The sequence below is a fragment of the Xiphophorus couchianus genome, chromosome 1, assembly GCF_001444195.1.
Source record: "Xiphophorus couchianus chromosome 1, X_couchianus-1.0, whole genome shotgun sequence".
Taxonomy (NCBI): Eukaryota; Metazoa; Chordata; class Actinopteri; order Cyprinodontiformes; family Poeciliidae; genus Xiphophorus; species Xiphophorus couchianus.
The window spans coordinates 4667284-4685661 of record NC_040228.1 but is presented as its reverse complement, the minus strand read 5'-3'; the positions used below and the strand labels follow the sequence as shown (position 1 = coordinate 4685661).

General features: G+C 39.6%; 1 protein-coding gene across 2 annotated transcripts in view; it reads left to right on the top strand.

Annotated features, from left to right (window-relative positions):
* Window positions 1-13226: 13226 nt before the first annotated feature.
* Window positions 13227-18378, top strand: part of ntsr1 (neurotensin receptor 1 (high affinity)) — a 50019-nt gene continuing 44867 nt past the window's right edge. The window contains exon 1 of one of the 2 annotated variants that reach the window (XM_028024022.1): window positions 13227-14205. In XM_028024022.1, coding sequence (XP_027879823.1) covers window positions 13537-14205 — 669 coding nt within the window. In that variant the 5' untranslated portion in view covers window positions 13227-13536. The remainder of the gene's footprint in view (window positions 14206-18378) is intronic. The other variant, XM_028024015.1, reaches the window with a different exon arrangement.

Below are 18378 nucleotides of genomic sequence, written 5' to 3'. Positions count from 1 at the left end.
GAGGAACCAGTGGTGAGTTCAGGGAGGAACATGTACCAAATTACAGGGAGCTGACTACAGCTGGGGAAGGAGAGGAAGAGGGATGGATGGAATATCCACAGAGTTTTGTGGAAAGTGATATTCCACCAATGAAAAAAAAATCATAATTTTTTCCATTAAATAAAAAACAGTTAAAATTCCTCGTGAATAAGTTTGTTCACACACAATAAATCGTTAAAAAAAGACATGCCAAGCCATCATCCTCCAACCACTTACTGTTTGTCTTCTTCGTCTTTTCTGCCAGTAGTGACGTCCACTTGTTGATCACGTGACTCCCGTGACGCAAAAACAGTGTTTCCATTGCAGTTTTGCGAAATGCATCTGATGACAAACTGAATGAGAAGATGGAACCAGAAGCAAACCCAAACAGTAACACATTAAAATAATAAATCTAGCAAAAATAAATCAAGAAATAACTAAACTAACTGAAGGAATAAGCTAACATGGGAGGACCAAATGAGTACTAATTGCAAAAGAACAGATCTAAAATTCAAATGAGAAATAATAGGGGGGGAAAACTACAATTAGGGAAAATAATGAGACTAAGACATAAACACAAGGAAATAACAGAATCAAAAGTCCAAGAGGTCATTGCTGGTGAGTCTATCCTTTGACACGCTTTAGCCCTAAAAGTCTTCAGGTTAATGCAGCAGAGGCAGTTTAGTTCTTTTTACTTTTTATATTATATTAAGACATCTATTGTTTACATTCAAGATAAGCTGTTTGTTCCCAAAGCGGTTCACCAGCTCTCTGTACTCAGCTTCTAGTCCATCTCTGAATCGTACGACTGCAGAATCCTCTGAGTATTTCTGCAGGTGACAGGAGTAGAACTAGTAGCCTAGAAGTGACTGCGTGTGCAGAAAACCCGACCCAGAATTCCCTCAGTCCACAAATGAGAGGCACAAAGCTGCTAACGCTGCTAGTGAATGGCTTCATTGTCAGATCTTTCAGAATGGAGCACATACAAAAATTAAAACCAAATGATACAGATAGAAATAAATTTAACCTTAACTGAAACCAAAGCTATATTAGATGACAACAGTGACAGGTCTTCTGGAGGGACAGTTATACTCTCTAAATTATTCATGCCAACCTGTAGCATCCAGGCTTGATTGAAAGGTTTGCTGTGCGACGTGATGTTGCAGTGACACTTTCCTATGAGTGCTGATAAGACACGTCTTTACCAAAGGCACTAATAAGGGTGGAAGATATCAATTTGTTTTGATACAGAACATTCATTCATCAATGTAATTATCCTCCCAAGGTATTGAGGGAAGTGTTTCCTGTGTCCTGCGAGTGGCAGGGAGGATCCTGGGAAATTCTGTCTTCTTTATTTCAAATGTCACAGCATAACCAACTCTCATTTCATTCTTCTGTATTTTTAGGGGGTTAAGTGGCCCTAAAATACTTTTTGTCTGTGGAATTAATTAGTTTATGGTGGAAACAAAGCACAAGTCACATGAACAATAATTTTGGCCCATTAAAACTTCAGAGAAAAGTCAGATTTCTTGACATTTCAGATTTTGTGTGCTCCCCTTTCATCCCTTCCCCACTGACTTTAACAGTAGTAATGTTTCCATTGACTGTAAAATTGTCTGTTATGAATTGTGAAAAGAAATTTGCTTAACGCCAATTTAGAAAAAACTCGTTGCGTTTTGGAGACGCAGGTTGACGTCACACCTTGTATTCCGGTAGACTCGGTTCAATTGGCTGCCAAAACTGCAACATTTGTTACACATAAAACAAACCAAACCCTTTGAAAAACCTTTGAAACAATCCGAAAACCTCTGAAAAAGACACGAGTGCAACTTCCTTCTTTGCTAAATGTAAACGAAAATAGAGTTCGTTTCAACAGTACCAAGACTGAGGTTCGCAGGCGGACCTGATTTTGCTTCTTTGGTTTGTATCAGAGTTGGATTGCTCATTCACCCCTCCCTGAGCAAACCAGATTTTTTTTAGACAAACAAACCAGATTTTGATTAAAGCAGAATAAACAGAGCTGATCTTGCTTCTATTGGTTTTGTATTTTTGAAGTTTTATGATAGCTATCTTTCTATTATATTTATATTATAATGTTTAACTATTTCTTCCTTAGACAACTCAAGCTAACATCCCCCCCCCCAACAAATTACAAAAGAAACAAAAGATAAACGAGCAAGAACAATACATGAAGTGCAACTCAGAGCAGATGTCTGCATTTTGCGGAAAATCCACCCTTGATTTTTCTCTTCTGCCAACCATGTAATTCATTAGATCTGGATTGGAATCATCCCGTCCAACTACCATTTTTTTCAACATAAAACTCTCATTTCGAACCAGACCATCTGGGTGCTTAAACTCTATCTTGTGTTACAAAAGACGTCCTGATAAGTAAATTTAAACAAGCCTGATGTAACAGTGGCCCCAACAAACACTGTGGAAGGTATATTTGGGTGTATTGTAGCAGTGGCTCTCAGTTGGTCCAGGTTTACAGTCCATCAAGCAAATTATCAGGAGTGCAGAAGAAAAAAAATCAGTAAATTCTGAATGCCTACTGGACACCACAGCTTGTGACCTTTAAAATATCCTGTCTACATCATTCAGTTCCCACTGGATCATCCATCCTTAGTAACCGCTGCAGCTCAACAAGCTTCTTCCGAAAAACAAGCTTTATGAGGAGAAAGTCAGACGCTTTAGCTGCATACCTCAGCAGAGTCAAGTTTTATCTGCTGATTGGCTTTTGTGTCTTAACAATGGAAACTTTTCATCTGACAGATCTGACTGACGGATGAAAAAATGGCTCGATCTTGTGCAGACACAAAAAGATTTTCAAATAAAAATCCAAACGTCTATTTTACTAAATAAATTCATATGGAAAAGTCTGAACTGATATAAGGCAGTGATGGGACATTTGGCATAGCTCCCACATTTTATTATCTTTTGTTGCCTCATATTTAAGCTCATGATAATAAAGCCGTTTTGTGTTTTTATGGGAAGAGTCATGCTTCCTTAATTTTATGTATTTGTTCTGTTTTAAAAGGAGCCATTTAATTTGAACTAAGCCTTTAGTTTTTTATTCAATGCAAGAACAAATGAGGGAAAAAATATAAATAAATCTACCTAACATAACCATATCAGAAGCAGAACCAAATTCAGTAACCGTGCTACATCATAACATCTGCTATTCTCAGTATAAACTGCAGTCGTTTTTCGTTTACACCTGGTATTATTTACATTTGTGGGTTTTTGCATAAGAAATGTCAACCTCACCACTGTCTACTGACAGACTGGGTAGACAGATTCTCACATCGCTGTATGAGCCCATGTCCTCACATCTGATTGGCCACAAGGTTGACATGCTACAAATCAAAACAAAGTTCTGCCTTGATCAAGGCGGATCCACTGAGAGTGAGAGCTGAGCAGAAAATAAAGCAAAATCAAATGCAGAGGTCGGCACTCACACCGTCTTTAATTCACCGCACTAAAGGAAGGAAGGTCTAACCATTTGGGAAACAACATAGAAAATGAACATAAACTACATATTTTTACAATTTTTCCCTCCTCATGTTTTGTTCTGTTCTTTTGCTTAATGGTTCTAAATGGAAAAATAACCCCTGCTGTTTATCTCCCATCAGTAACTTCTCATACTCTTACTACAACATTCCATTAGAGGGACATTAGTCATTTGTCGTTCAAATACCATTACCATTACTGTTGCTATGGACACACCATTACATTAGCTATTCTTCATATACTGAGAGTACTGTGAGTGAAAGAACATTCGTGGGACTGAAGTGCTGTGCAGTTCCAGAAGGTCAACTTAAAGAAGACAAACTATGGAGCACAGGCCTTTTTTTTCGTTCTTTGTTTCTTTCTTTCTTGAATCTATATATTGGGCTGTCTGAAGTCCTGTTCTTTATAGGATAGTAGCAATCCTCTAAAGAAACTAACAAAAAACTGAGCACTGACAGTCAGGGAGGACATTTGGGATTTCAGTGGTTCCAGTTTGCAAGGACAAGATCTGCTTTAATTATTAGCAGGTAAGATTAAAGTTTATGTGCATATAAAAAGGTATTGGTGAAACAACTGTCCTCGCTTCTTCATTCAGCAACGTACTTTGTTTAAAAAAAAAAAAAAAAAGGGCCGCCAGTACGTTTGGAGACAGAGTTCAACTGCATTGCATGTTACCTGCAGTGAAGGAGAGAAAGAAGACGTGGAGGACATTGCTCTCATATGGATGGAATTAGTGCAGGAATAGGAAAAATTTGCACAATCCAAGCACTGGCACACACAGACACAGACCCACGCACACACACACACACACACCCGCGCATTCACAATTTGCTGATGCAACCTTTCAAGTGACTTTTTGGTGAATTAAAAAGAAATGACTGTTATTATTATTATTATTCTTTATTTCTTGGCTACATCAGGTAAAATGACTTTAAGTAGTATCTCTGGAGGTTTAGCAAGACTTTCAAAGCACCTTTGAAGGTCACGGTGGGGGGCTTTAAGAGGAGGAGGGGCAGTGTTAACACTTGAGCGTGGTAAAATGAAACAAAATAGCATCTGAGACACTCAAGGAGCATAACATCAAAGGAACACAATATTGGTTTCTGTCAAAATAATTGAATATGAGAGGAGGAGGTCATTACCACAGTGGGTTGGGTGGAGGATGTGTGGAGATGGAGAAACAGCTCTGAACCTAAGTTAGCAAAGTCTGACAGAAGTTCATCAGTAAAATGTATTTTACAAACTCAATGTTGATGTTTTTGCAGTTTTGGGATTACATATTTCATACATGTTTCAAGCATATTCTGTCTATATATGGGCACAAATTTGAGTCATATGGATTTTGGAGCTTGTAAATCAGACCGCATTGCAAATAAAGCTTTGTAATCTTGTAAAATAAAATGACTGACATTTTTATGTTTGTGTCTTCATAAATGAGGGTACATGTGTGTGATTTGCATGTATAAAAACTTCATCAAACAAGTTACAACATATTTTTAAAGTTTGTTTCCTGATACAAAGCAAGAAGCTCTTACATAACTGTGCTTTCAAGCAATGTTAAAAGGCAGAATAAGTATTTAACAAATCTACCATTCTTACAGAGTAAGAGTGATTGGCTGTTATCCTTAGTGGGGTCGCCAGGGGTGCAGGAGCATATCTCCAACGATCAACAGGCGAGATACAACCTGGGACAGGGCAACACGGAGGCAGACAGGACAAACAGTCATGCACACACAGAGCAGAGGGAAAACTGTAATTTTAGCGCACTGCCAGAAAGAAAGAGAAAAATTTGTCTTTTACATTGCCAAGATAAGCTCAGGAGTTTCCAGGTTTCTGGGTTTCCAAGCTCAAAGAGCATCCCTCCCCTACAACGCCCCACTCAGCTCCTTCAGACTAGCCAGCAGCAATTAGCAAACACCTGGTGCAACTGTGCATCTGCTGAGCTCATTAAAGGAGCTATTTCTCAGTGCAACGCTGGTAAAACCGTTAAGGGGTTAATAGAGAAGAGTTGTTGTGATGACTTTCTGAAGGCGGAGTGTCAGAAAGAGCAGAGAAAGAGACAGAGGCCCAATTTCAAGGCATGAAATTACAAAGTCAAATTTCTTTTAAGTAATATTTTATATATTTGGCATTTTTATGACAGCTGAAGGTCACGTAGGTACTTGGTTGATGTCATACTGCCCCTTTGCTTCCATGTGATTAGCTGTTCCACTTTGTACATAGTAAAAAGAAGAGCAGGTGTACCTAATGAAGAGGCTGGTGAGTCCATATCAGTAAATTGAACTGGGAGATCATAAAAGCTAAGAGAGACCAAAATGAAACACACTGACCTTGGCATCTACCAACAGGTTTATTAAACCTCACAAACTTTGCTTTGGTTATTTTAGCTTTGCAGACTTTTCTCTGAATTTGCTTAATTCTGCAATACTACACTCATTTTCTAACTTCTTTGCAGCCTAATTTTGGCTTTTTTAATGTTTTCTTTCTCTTTTTTTACTTCTACCCATTAACCACTTGCTGCTAATCTGGAGTTCCAAGTACTTTTACTCCTCGGTAGAGCGAAGGCAGCTGTGTCTGAGAGGTTTATTATGGTCTTCTGGTCATACTTCATCAGAGCCGAGACCAGTGGGGAGGCCAAGGGTGAGGGAGACTTAGGCTCCTGATTTTTGCAAAAGTAATCGAGTGGGTCTAAAAAAAATAATTGAAATGAGAAAAAAAATAAAAAAATGAGAGCGACAAGGATGGGGGCTTGGAACACGCAGAAATGTAAAAATAATAAGCTTCTCTTTGAGAGCCCATAGTTTATTGAGTGCAGTGAAGTGTATCGTCTCAGCTTTAAGTCATTACTGGAAAATGGTAATGAGTAAAAGTAGACAGGTCCACGACAACATAAGCAAAACATTAATGTTGAATATTAAATAATAATAATAATAATAATAATAATAATAATAATAATACATTTTCTAAATGTATTATTATTATTATACATAGTAATGTATAAAAATAACATCATTATTATTATTATTATTATTATTATTCATCTAATGTTTCAGGTGCCTTACATTTTTATATTCTGCCTTTCATCAAGTTGCATGAAAAAATGTTCTATGTGTGCAGAGTTTTGAAAATTAATTCGTTTTCAAGCTCTGGATCTAAACCTTCCTTCAGATGTTTGCGGAATAAATGTCACAGATTAACATTCCCCACGTTTAACAGAGATTAAACATTGTCACAAAGGTTTCAGTCATTTCACAGTGTTAGTATTTGTTTCATCATATAATTATAATTTCATTCTTTCCTTCATATTGACTTATAATTGTTGATATGCTTGCACACATCGGGTGAACACCTTTCATGGTTGTGCAGATCATTAACTGTCTTCATTGATTTTTGCTGAGATTTAAAGAGCTGGCTGGTGGAGAGGACCTTTTATGATGCGACACCAGGAAGTGGAGGAATCCCATAGGCTGCTAGAAGCAAGAAACTTTTCTCTGGAGTAGCTAAACATACTAATAATTTGAAACATTTTAGTGTAATAATGTTTTAGCTTCAACATTTATGCAGTAGTTATAATTTGTTGGCTTGAATCAGTTCCCTAAGTTTATTCATTTTTTGTATTAGTCTTCACTCACATTAGTGCAGGGAGAAAATACAAACTCCATGCGCAGACTGAAATTATACAAACAAATTTGCTTAATGGAAACAAGCCAACTTAAAAAATAATCTCATATTTTTTGATAAAGGTTTTTAGGATGAGGTGTTTTATTGGCCTTATGAGAATAGATGCATTTCACAAAACTGCTATGGAAACAGTTTTTTCACATCACACAAGTCACATGATCAACAGGTGGATGTTACCACTGGCAAAAACCACAAAGAAGACGACAGGAAGTGGTAGGAGGATGGCGGCTTGTGTTTGTTTTTTTTCAATGTGCAGCTGGTTCCACTAACGCTCACACAGTTCATTGAAAGTTGTGTCATTCGAAGCCATAGCTCTTATGTAAAACCGCAACAACAATTTCTCTAAAACGCAGCTTATGTATGTAACACTGCCATGATTTTTAGTGACTCATGGTGTGAACAAGCTTATTCGTGTGTGATTTCAATTAAATTTCTTATTTACACCACAACTGTGGTCTTTCCCTTGTGGGAAATTGTGTTTTTTCATCATTAGTGGAAAATAGACTTGCGCACATTAGAGATGGAAATGCAAGTGCTACCAACTGCACTGCTCTGAAACCTATCAATGCCATTGATTATGAAAATTATTACTCTGCTTCCCCTGTCACTTTTATGTTCAGGAATAAAAGAAGACTTCACTTTATTGCCTATAATATCTTGGAATTTATTAATGTGAATGTACCAATGTTTACATCCGTATGTAAACATTGGTACAAGCTAAATTAAAATCCGTTTATAAAACACTTCCAATGATGTTAACAGTTAACCTCTCTGTCTGTAAACTCAAATTAGTTTACATTGTGTTCCCTTTTCTGCATTCAAGCTGGTTCAATCAAGATCCAAAGCTGGTACTACCCACATATTCATCAGTTGTGCCAGAGGGAACAGCTACCAGAGTCAAGGTGACAATAGCTTTGTTTACACACCTTTAAACTTTAAACTCTACCAAATACAAGATGAAGGTCTAATTGTGAACATATAGCAGGTAACACTGGAAGTATAAAATATTTTTCCCAAAAAGTCTTTAGCTTTCATGTTAAGCTGGACTTTTGCAGCACGACAACATGATTTTGTTGTCTAAGTATCTTTCTGAAAACAGAGACATCATGTGCAGGCTTCAGTAAACAACAGGAAGGAGCTCTTCACATGCTCTCAGCAGAGAAGTCTTAATCTAAGAGTGAAAACTTCAAAGAATACAAAGACTCCAAAGTAAGATATGAGATTTTTCTTCTGCTGCAGATGTCCAGCCAGCAAAGCAATCTTTTAACGTCGACGGGAAAGATGGATCTCACTGGTGTGTGGGGGATCCTTTACTTCTTTGCATGAGACACGCAAGTTATCAGCTGCAGCAATACTGAAATCATTCGCAATAAATGCATTTCATAAACTCTGCCACAAACAAGCGACAGAAAGCAGAGATGTTGGTTTGACATCACAGGTGAAAGAGAGAGAAAGCCAATGATTCCTATGTAATAGCTGAGGTGTTAAATGGCACAAATGAACCTGGGTGGGCAAAATAAAAAGCATTTTGTTCATATAAAACATTGGGATTATGTGCTTGTTTAGAAAACTGGGTCTTTTTCTGCTGTTCTGTGCTGCTGAATTTCTCCAGTTCAGCAGAAATGATGGAGGCGAAACAGAGGACCTAACAGGACAGACAAACTCTGGAAGTCCTGCCTGCTGCATTTCAGCTGTGCAGAGTTGTGCTACAACTGCAACACTATTTTGAGCGTCAATGCCAATTTTTGATGTGACATTCCTACACATCAAAAATGTGTAGGAATATCAAAAATGTGTAGGAATATCAAGTAGATAGCATGTTGTAGTGATGGCAACTGCATCAGAGTTTGATTACGCATTCACATCTCCTCAAATGAACTGGACTTTCTAGACAAATGAACCAGAGTTCAATTAAAGCAGACTAAACAAGCCTGGTGTGGATTCACACTAAGTCTTGGTTCAGTTCAAGTGAACTTTGTTGTGGTTTGAATGCAGATGAGGATGCCAAGTGGAACAGAGACCGCTCCAAAAATCAGGAAGCAGGTCAAAGGGCCCTGCATGTTCAGTCCACAGCCTTGGACATTTGCCCCTCAAAACTGTTGCTCCTGCTCTGACTGATAAACCAGATTTATCAGTCAACAAAATTGACCCTGATTTTTTGTTCAAGGTCAATTTGTCCCTGAACAGTATGTGTGTCTCAAGTTCAAACAGATTCTGATTCTGAGAATTGATTTTGACAGTTCGGTTTGACCATGCAGAGCTGTTTAAGTGCATGGCATTCTGGGAAAATACAACCAAAACATACACATTTGTCTACCAGTAGATAGGGTCTTTGTCAAACAGGGTCCTCTTGAAAAGCAAAATGTAGCAATATCCTCCTTAGTCTCAGTAGAGTGTTTGAAAAGTTTAAAGGTTCAGTCATTTTGTTGGCACAATAAAAACAGACTTTTAGATTCTTCATGTGTGGGTGCTTCATATTTTCCTGTGGTGTCTGTCGAAGACAGCTGTAGATTTGATTTCCCTGCTGCTGAACAGCGACAGCAGAACAGAAGCAGCTGCATCAGACGGACTGCTTGATGTGTTCTGCATAGCAAATTATCGAGTTAGGTTTCTGGATTGATGGAATAAAAGGGAAGGCGCGCCGCTTGGAAACGTTTCCGCACACATCCAGGAGATTGTCGAACCTGGAGGCTCGCAGACAAAGACGGGTGTGGAAACATCTTCAGGAAAAACGAAGCCAAAGTTAGTTATCTTCATTGTAGGTCTGTTGTAGTACACATGACTCCTAAGAAGTCTCCACTGTGAACATTCTTTGTAACAAACCATTTAATGAATTACCAGTTTAATAAACTCTTTTATGTGTGTGTTCGGTTGGGTTAAACGCTTTCCCCAGAACATGACACTCTGCAAAGTATATCTAGCGTACATTGGGGTCTCGTGTTGTAGAGCATTGTCCGTCCTGTTTGAGCTGGAAAAAGGCAACAACTGGCTTCAAACATTTTCCAGAGCTATGAATGTTTGTTCTTTGAATTTCTTTATAAAGAATTTGTAACAGCCTCCCCACCATATTTTTTAAGAGCATTACAGAATAGAACATGATGTTTCTAATAATTATCTAATATATGTTTATCTTAATTTCGTATTATTTTGGTAAAGCAGATTGCATGCTTTGCCACCACCGACATGGCCGATGCCACGTGTCAGATCGCTACAAATGATATTAGTGGGCCATGTTTGACAGTGACTACCAAAGAAGCATTTCAATATTTCACACAGAAGCTATTGCTTATTTATTCAAGCAATTTCAGCTTTATGCGTCACGAAGCTTAAGTCGTTTTAGCTTCTCCTATAACAATTTAGGGGGATGCAAAGCAACATAAAAAAAGACATTTCTAAACCTAAATTTGCTAGATTTGTACATTTCCAGCCAGTTTTTCAAAGTAAATACATCATGACTAATTATCTAGTTTTAAACCAGGTATTTCAATAAGTTCGAGCCAAAGTAGTTTCTATGTATAGATGTTTTGTTCCGGATGTAAGTTGTGGGCAGCATAATTGTTTTTGCACAAAAAGGTATGCAATTATATGTGTATGCTTAAAAACCTAAGTCCGTTCCAATGTCTAGCACATGCTGTGTAATTGACGTCCCCAGAGCTCATACACAACAGGCAGCTTTGGTCCCCACATCTTTTTTAAATGCCACACTTTGTTGTTTCTAAAGAGAGATGCATACAAAAATCGCCTGTAGCAGTAGTTGAGTGCTTCCTTTTGTTTTTATCCCCAATCAATGCAAAAACACTAAATATTACTAAGTCTCCAGCAAAACAGACAAATGTTGCTTGATTCATCACCAGTTATTTTATATATAGGCTATATACACACACAAAGTCTTAAGAGGTGTCTTGAAAAATCACAAAATATAACGATAAAGTTTCTAAGTGCTTCTTTCCTCCAGCTGCTCTTAGCCCTCCCACTCATCCCCGAACTCGGCCGTGCCTCTCCGCCTCTTGGTTCCACCCAGTTTGTTGGAGTTTTTCATAATTTTGCTTCACGCTTTCAAGGGGGATTAGGTGCACTTTTGTCTTATGCTGCACAATACAGAAACTGTCTGCTGTGATGAAGATTCCCTCAGTTGAGCAGGTTAAACGCTCAGAGATGCTCCAACAGCAGCACAGCCTGACCTACTTTCCGATGATCATTTTCGGCCGACTTCATATTCAACTCATACACATTTGATCACAAAGAGCATCTGTAGACTGCAGTTCCAACAAAAAACTTTCTCTTGTCCTGATGCCGTAGCAGACTGTCCACGTTACACCCTTCATCCCAGTAAACACATTTAAATGGGAGAAAGACTTTGCACTTCAATAAATTATTGATTTATTGTGTGTGTATTACCACCTACACCATCACACACTGCAAGGCCAGGAACAGTACACCAGCAGCCTGGGGAAAAAATAAGATGTACATAAAATTTCAATTTGAAATAAACTAAGAACTTTTCTCTTTGCATCTGTGTTACTGCTACAACGGTGTTTCCTCATAGACAGTTGGAAAAACAGAATTTCTCAGCTCACTTAAGTGAAAAAAAAAACTTTCTTCTCAACTCATACCAAGGCAGTTATTCTTTAAAATCCACATTGTTTTTAACCTTGCACTGAAATTGTGCATTAACACATTGCGCAGATCAACCTTTTGTAAGCCTTAAAATTTCATTTTCGACCCAACATGCTTTATTTTTCTTTTTCGCTGCCATAATTTTCATTTAGGGAGAATGAAAGGACCTTGAACAACTGTGAAGATGTGTTGAGAGACAAAAATATCGACTGCTCTTTAACCACAAACTATCCCGGAAACAGTGTCTTTCAACATCATGTGTATTTGCGTTTCCCAGTGATAAACAAAAGCCCTCAGGTAGACAGATGTCTTGTTTAACTATGCATCAGTTTGAAAAATATCAGCGCTCGCGAATCTCTCGGAAGACGTTTCCTGCAGCACCCAAACAGGTGCCTTACAGAGGACGAGAACCATTTGTGTGTGGATGCAATAAACGTGATTAAGTGTGTGCTGGCAGGCCAGAGTCCTGCCCAGTAAAAGAAATGGAGTTATCCACGGCATGGGAAGAGCTGCAGACACACCGCTGGCTGCTAAAGAGCTTGGAAGAAAACAACCTGCTTTCTGTTGGGTTTGTTGGCAATAAAGAGGCAGAGCTGCTTTGCAACACTGGTTTGAACGGTGCCGGCTATTGCCAAGTAACCGTTAGAGCAACAATTCCTCTCTTCCCGTCCAGCGATAATATCTCTGCACGCTGTGAGTGGATCATTAGCAAAGGAGACCCAGCCACAAATGAAGTCCTGAGCACATTGTGATGCATTGAGGTGAGCTCTACGGTTGTCGTCTGACATTATTTCTCTGCATTTCTGTGACAGAGGAAGAGAGGAATACCCTGCAAAACCCCTTCTTAATTAAAATGCGTCTGCATTATTAAATTAAATCCTTTTAGATGAGAAGAGAAAGATCTTAAAGGGCAAATGTCTTCAAATGCTTGGGATTGTTCTCTGCTTCTTCATAATCTAATGTTGGGTTGAAAAAGAACTCAATTAATTTTTATTTCATTTTTTTTTTTTAGTGCTGGGACTGGGTTCAGATTTTTAATCAAGTGAATTGCAGGGTCTGTAATTAATTAACTGAAATCACATTTTTAATCAAAAGCCATTTATGAATGAAAGGAGAGACATTTTCAGTTCCAAAACCCCTTTGCTGCTAAAGGATGGAATAAATATGAGCTCAACTAAGACATGTGTTGTTATGAATCTCAAATAATGGTGTTCATATTTTGAACGTGTTAAAATCCATGTAATTAAATAATTAAAAGTAGGGCATCAAAGACCCTGGGTGCTTTTTTTTAAAGTCCCACATTTAAAAAATAAAAAATGCAAAATTGCAACATCCACTTTAAAGCTCAATGTTTATTTCTTTACTTACCAGCGTAGAGTAACTGGATAGTTTTCCTTTATTAGTATTTAGCCCCCCAAATAAAGTCTTATCCCCCCTTTGGCCACCTCTTGCTAAAAGTCTAGTTCCGCTACTGGGAGCAACTTCATAAAATGTATTGATAATCTGCCCGTTCACAGATGAAACTCTCACTAACTGTCCAAGCGTCATCAAAGCGGCGCCAATAGCGAGCGCGCCTCCCTGCTGTGCCAAATATAAAAGCAGCTGCGCTCCGACCTCCACGCATCGGTTCGGCTTTTCTCAAGCAGCAGCAGCTCGCGGATCAGCGCACAGATCACGATCCTTGGATGCTTCAAATTTAAAAGCAGAATGGATTTAAACTTTACGCTCTCGGAGCGCAACCTGGCCGGCTTTGGCGCGCTGGCGCAGCGGCTGTTTGGGAACAAGTCGCTGTCTCCCGTCGGGAACGACACGGGCGCTCCCAGACCCGAGGAAGAAGACCTGGAGGTGAACACCGACATCTACTCCAAGGTGATAGTCACCGTCATCTACGTGGCTCTGTTCGCCGTCGGCTCTCTGGGGAACTCCATCACCCTGTACACCCTGCTGACCAAAAAGAGCCTGCAGAACCTCCAGAGCACCGTGCACTACCACCTGGCCAGCCTGGCCGTGTCGGACCTGCTCATCCTCGTCCTCTCCATGCCCATCGAGCTCTACAATTTCATCTGGTTCCACCACCCGTGGGTGTTCGGGGACGCCGTGTGCAGGGGCTACTACTTCCTGCGGGACAGCTGCTCCTACGCCACCGCGCTCAACATCGCCAGCCTGAGCGTGGAGCGCTACATGGCCATCTGCCACCCGTTCAAAGCGAAGAGCATCATGTCCCGGAGCCGCACTAAGAAGCTTATCAGCGCCATGTGGATCGCGTCCTTCGCGCTCGCCACTCCGATGCTCTTCACCATGGGCCAAATGACCCGCAACGGGGAGAAGATCTGCACCACCATCGTCTCCGCTGTCACCATGAAGACCGTGCTGCAGGTGGGTGGAGATGGTGCGTGTGCGGGGGTGTGAGTGTGTGTGTGTGTGTGCTTCCAGCTGCTGGTCTTCGCGCAGCGAGAGTTACGGAGCCCGAGATATTCACTGCAAATATTCACACATCAGAACTTATAGAATAACCAGCTGTGAAAGGACGGAGTGTGTGTTGCGTGAGATGGAGGAATCCAATGATGAAATGTGTGGTTAAACTGTGGGGTGAAGGCTTTACGCACGGCTGTGTGTCTGATTCCAGTTTGCGCTCCTATGTCAGAAGACTGCACAGGAATTTACAATGTTATGTAATAGGGTTTATTTTGTTAAAATCTGACATTAACTGTATCATAAATCAACATTGTTTCAAACTTCATCAACATATAAAAAAAAGTCATGATTTTATTTTCATCTAAAGTGAAGAAAAAATGATTTAAGGTTAAATCCATCAGTGCTGAAGGGATGCTAGAGGTGTGATAAAGCTATTTTGTTCACTTCTTATTAGGGTTAGGCGATAAGGAGTTAAAATTTGATTGTATTTTTGTAATAATAAAAAAGTTTTTTTTTTTTTTTTAAACTGCTCTCTTTTGTATACAATACTCTCTATTGTTGTTTTAAAACAGGTTTCTTCAGGACACCAGTTGGATAAGAAAGTCTGAATTTAAGCATCAAGCTTCACATAGTGAGCAGAAAGTTATGACCTGCAGGTGTTTATTAGAATCTGTAAATAGAACGTCACTTAAGAAATCCTTAACTAATGTTAATAATAACAACATATTTAGGTTTGGAGATCTGAAAACCTTTTCTTTTGTAACCGAATTGTTATTGTGTAATTAATGTTCTTATTGCCATGGTGAATGAATGTTAATGTACATTTTGTCTTTTCTTTATCTAATGAAGCGATATTTTCAACCAGATGGCAAAAGTATACACCAAATCAGTAATACTTTTAAAATAGATTTATGACAGATCATTATTTCTTGGTTAATGTCAAGTTGTCATAACAAAGACATTTTGAATAATGTCAACTTTGTATTAAAAGTGTCATGATTTATCGAATGACACTTTATGACAACAGTCATAAATATTCATGAAGACTTACTCATGTTTATGACGGCGTCATGTCAGTCTTATTCACGACCTGTCAAATAAAGTGTTACCAATTATTGTGTAAAATAAATTAGGAATGCTGCAAACAACTAATAATACCCAAGTTGTTTTGGCCAAACAAACAAATTTGCTCACACATTAGTATGCTAAGATCAAAGATATAAGGAGTTTGTAAAGATATCTCAAATTTACTATGTTTTATAAAATCCATTCTGCTTTTAAAGAACTCCACTTTAAAAATTCAGTAGGTTTCACTGACCTTTGGGTGGCTTCGGAGGCCACCGAGTAACAGATGTGGCACATAATGAGTTTTTGATTCATGCCTGTCTTCACATCTCCCTCTCTTGGTCTCACATTTTTGTCTGTTTAATGCCGCCGCTGCAGCTGCTTCTCCTCCTCTCCTGTTTCCTCTTCCTACCATCTTTGCATTGCGCTGACTTAAAGGCAAGAGTGATAGTAAATCCTTAATGTATTGCGGTGCTAAACCGTTCAGTGGTTTATAAACTAGCAACAATATTTTAAAGTCTATTTTCTGAGCTAAAGGGAGCCAGTGGAAGGCCTTTAGAACTGGTGTTATGTGCTCTATCTGCCTGGTTTTAGTCAGAATGGCAGCAGCAGCAGCAGCAGCGTTCTGGATCTGCTGCAGCTGGAGGATTGATTTGTTAGTCAGACCTAACTGTCTTCATTTGTCTCTGAAGGTTCAGGTCAGAGTCCATCACTACACTCAGATTTCAGGCCTGATCGCTAGTTTCTAGCTCTAATTGACTTTTGATTGTTCTTCTTTTGCTCCAAAGACAATAACTTCAATTTAGTTTCTATTCAGCTGGAGAAAGTTATGGCACATCCACCCAGGTAGGGTTAGAGTTCAGGCTGTATGGCAGTACTGAGACTGGAAGTCTTGATAACTTTATGACAGGAATAATTATCTATTGCATCTGTGACCAATTTATAGTTCTAACCCAAATGTTTGTCACACTGTAATGGAGCCTTTCCGCTGCTTTTGTCTCTCTTTGATGTCTTATTTTGTCATTGATAGTTTAAGATTAGCTGAGAAACACTGAATTTTGCTTCGCTGGATTAGAAATTGCCGAGATGACTAGATAAAATACTGCCACAGTTGGTTTTTTTGCTACTCTGTGCCAACTTGCTCCTCTGCATCAACATGCTGTTTGCCTCGTCCCCTCATACCCTCTGTCTCGTCTTTGTTCTTCTCCTTCTATTCGCCATGCCTACATAATAATCACCAACTGGAGCTGCAGCGTTGCTGAAAGATTGTATTCTTGGTTGCTTTGGTTAAATTTATACATAGAAAAGGCACAAGCATATATTTTCGCTTCACAGAAGAAAATCTCTTCCAAAACATTAATTCTACAGAAGAATCAGTGACCAAGACAAGCCAATACCTTGCACAGAATTTTCTAGGAGTGCATGTGTTTCTGATGTTTGCATGCACTGACAGGTTGTGCCTGTTGGTTTCAGCACCAGAGGCTCCACGCATTTAGCCTCTTTCCACAACAATCAGGAACTTTGAGTGGCGAGACGGTACATGTGTGCCTCACCAGGCTTGTAGATGCTTGGAAAGACAAAGTGCAGAGGGGACGGAGGAAGATGGAGGACGGACCTTTGTGGATTAATAGGAGCACAGAGGGAACTCTGCTCGGGGTGATAGTCCAGCCGTCTTGAATTCTTTCGCTGCTTAATCTGCGCCATAAATGGCAAAAATAAATAATGCAGCTACTACTAGTTAGTAGAGTGCAGCAGGACTGCAACAAAAAAAAAGTGAGATCCAGGAACAGGATCTTACATTCCACAAATGACCTCCCCTTGTGGGTAAAAGTGGTTTTCTATATGTAGTAAATTCAAGTACACACGCCAACACACCCCCACATTTCTCATCATTATCATGCAGTCAGTCAGTGGAAAGCTGACTGGATATGTGGCCTGGCTGTGATGATTTCTGTCCCTGCCTGGCCAGTTAATACCTGCTGCTAATATATTAATCCTTCCTCAGTCTGTTCCCAATAATTAGATGTGTTATCAATTCATGAAATACCAGTGCCGTTTAATGTGGATTCACCACATTGCCTGATACTGATCTGCTTGCCCCCTCTCAGGTTGATGTTGATAAATGCCTATGCTCCTTTGCCAAAAGTATTGCAGGTCTGACAGCTTCAGCTCTTCCCAGAAGCATGTCTGCAAGGTTAGGAGAATGTCGAATGTCATCCTTCGTGAACAGCGTTTGTAAGGTCAGACACTGATGAAGGACTCTGTCACAAGCTCCCCCCTAATTCATCCCAGATGTTTTCTATCAGTTTGAGGTTAGGACTCTGGCCAATCAACTTTTTCCATACTAAGGTTATTCATCTCACAGCAGGAGGATGAAAATGACCTAATATGTATTGTTATGCTGGAGCATTAAGAATTCATTTCTCTGGAACTAATGGTCAGAGCTCAACTCCTGAAGAACGGCTCTACATCATTATCCCATTTGGGCCAAATTTTACTCTAGACCCAGTGAAGTCCCCAAAGTCCTATTCCCACAGTGGGGCTCTGGTGGTTTTTAATTACTGCTCTGCTGGGTGGGGTTGTCTTTTAGATGAACAGTCCCAGCGTCAGAAAAGTAGCTAAATGCGATCTGCATGTAATACAAACACAACACGACCAAACAATGTCAATGTCAAGGAAGAGAGCCAGAAAAGACTGCCAGCAGGGAGACAGTTTCGACAAACGGTGGGTCAAATTTTTGTATGGCATTTGCCCTTTTGGTGCAACCAGTGACCCTAGCCCCTAGCCAATCAGTGACCGACATTTTTCTGATGTCACATCCCTAGTTCCAGCACGCTTGGAAGCAAAGTGACAAAAGTTTCAAATAAAGGGGCTGGGATCCCATGGCTGTTACTAATGGAAACCCCATATAACTCAGTACAGTTTAATCTAGCAGTGCCGAGCAGCCACTAGTGGAAACGAGTCAGAAGTACTGTTGTCCTGGTAACTATCAAACCCAGACTCCACAAATGGACTCTCGTCTCTCTATTGGTCTAGACTCCAGAAGCTATATGGTTTTCTCCACTTAGT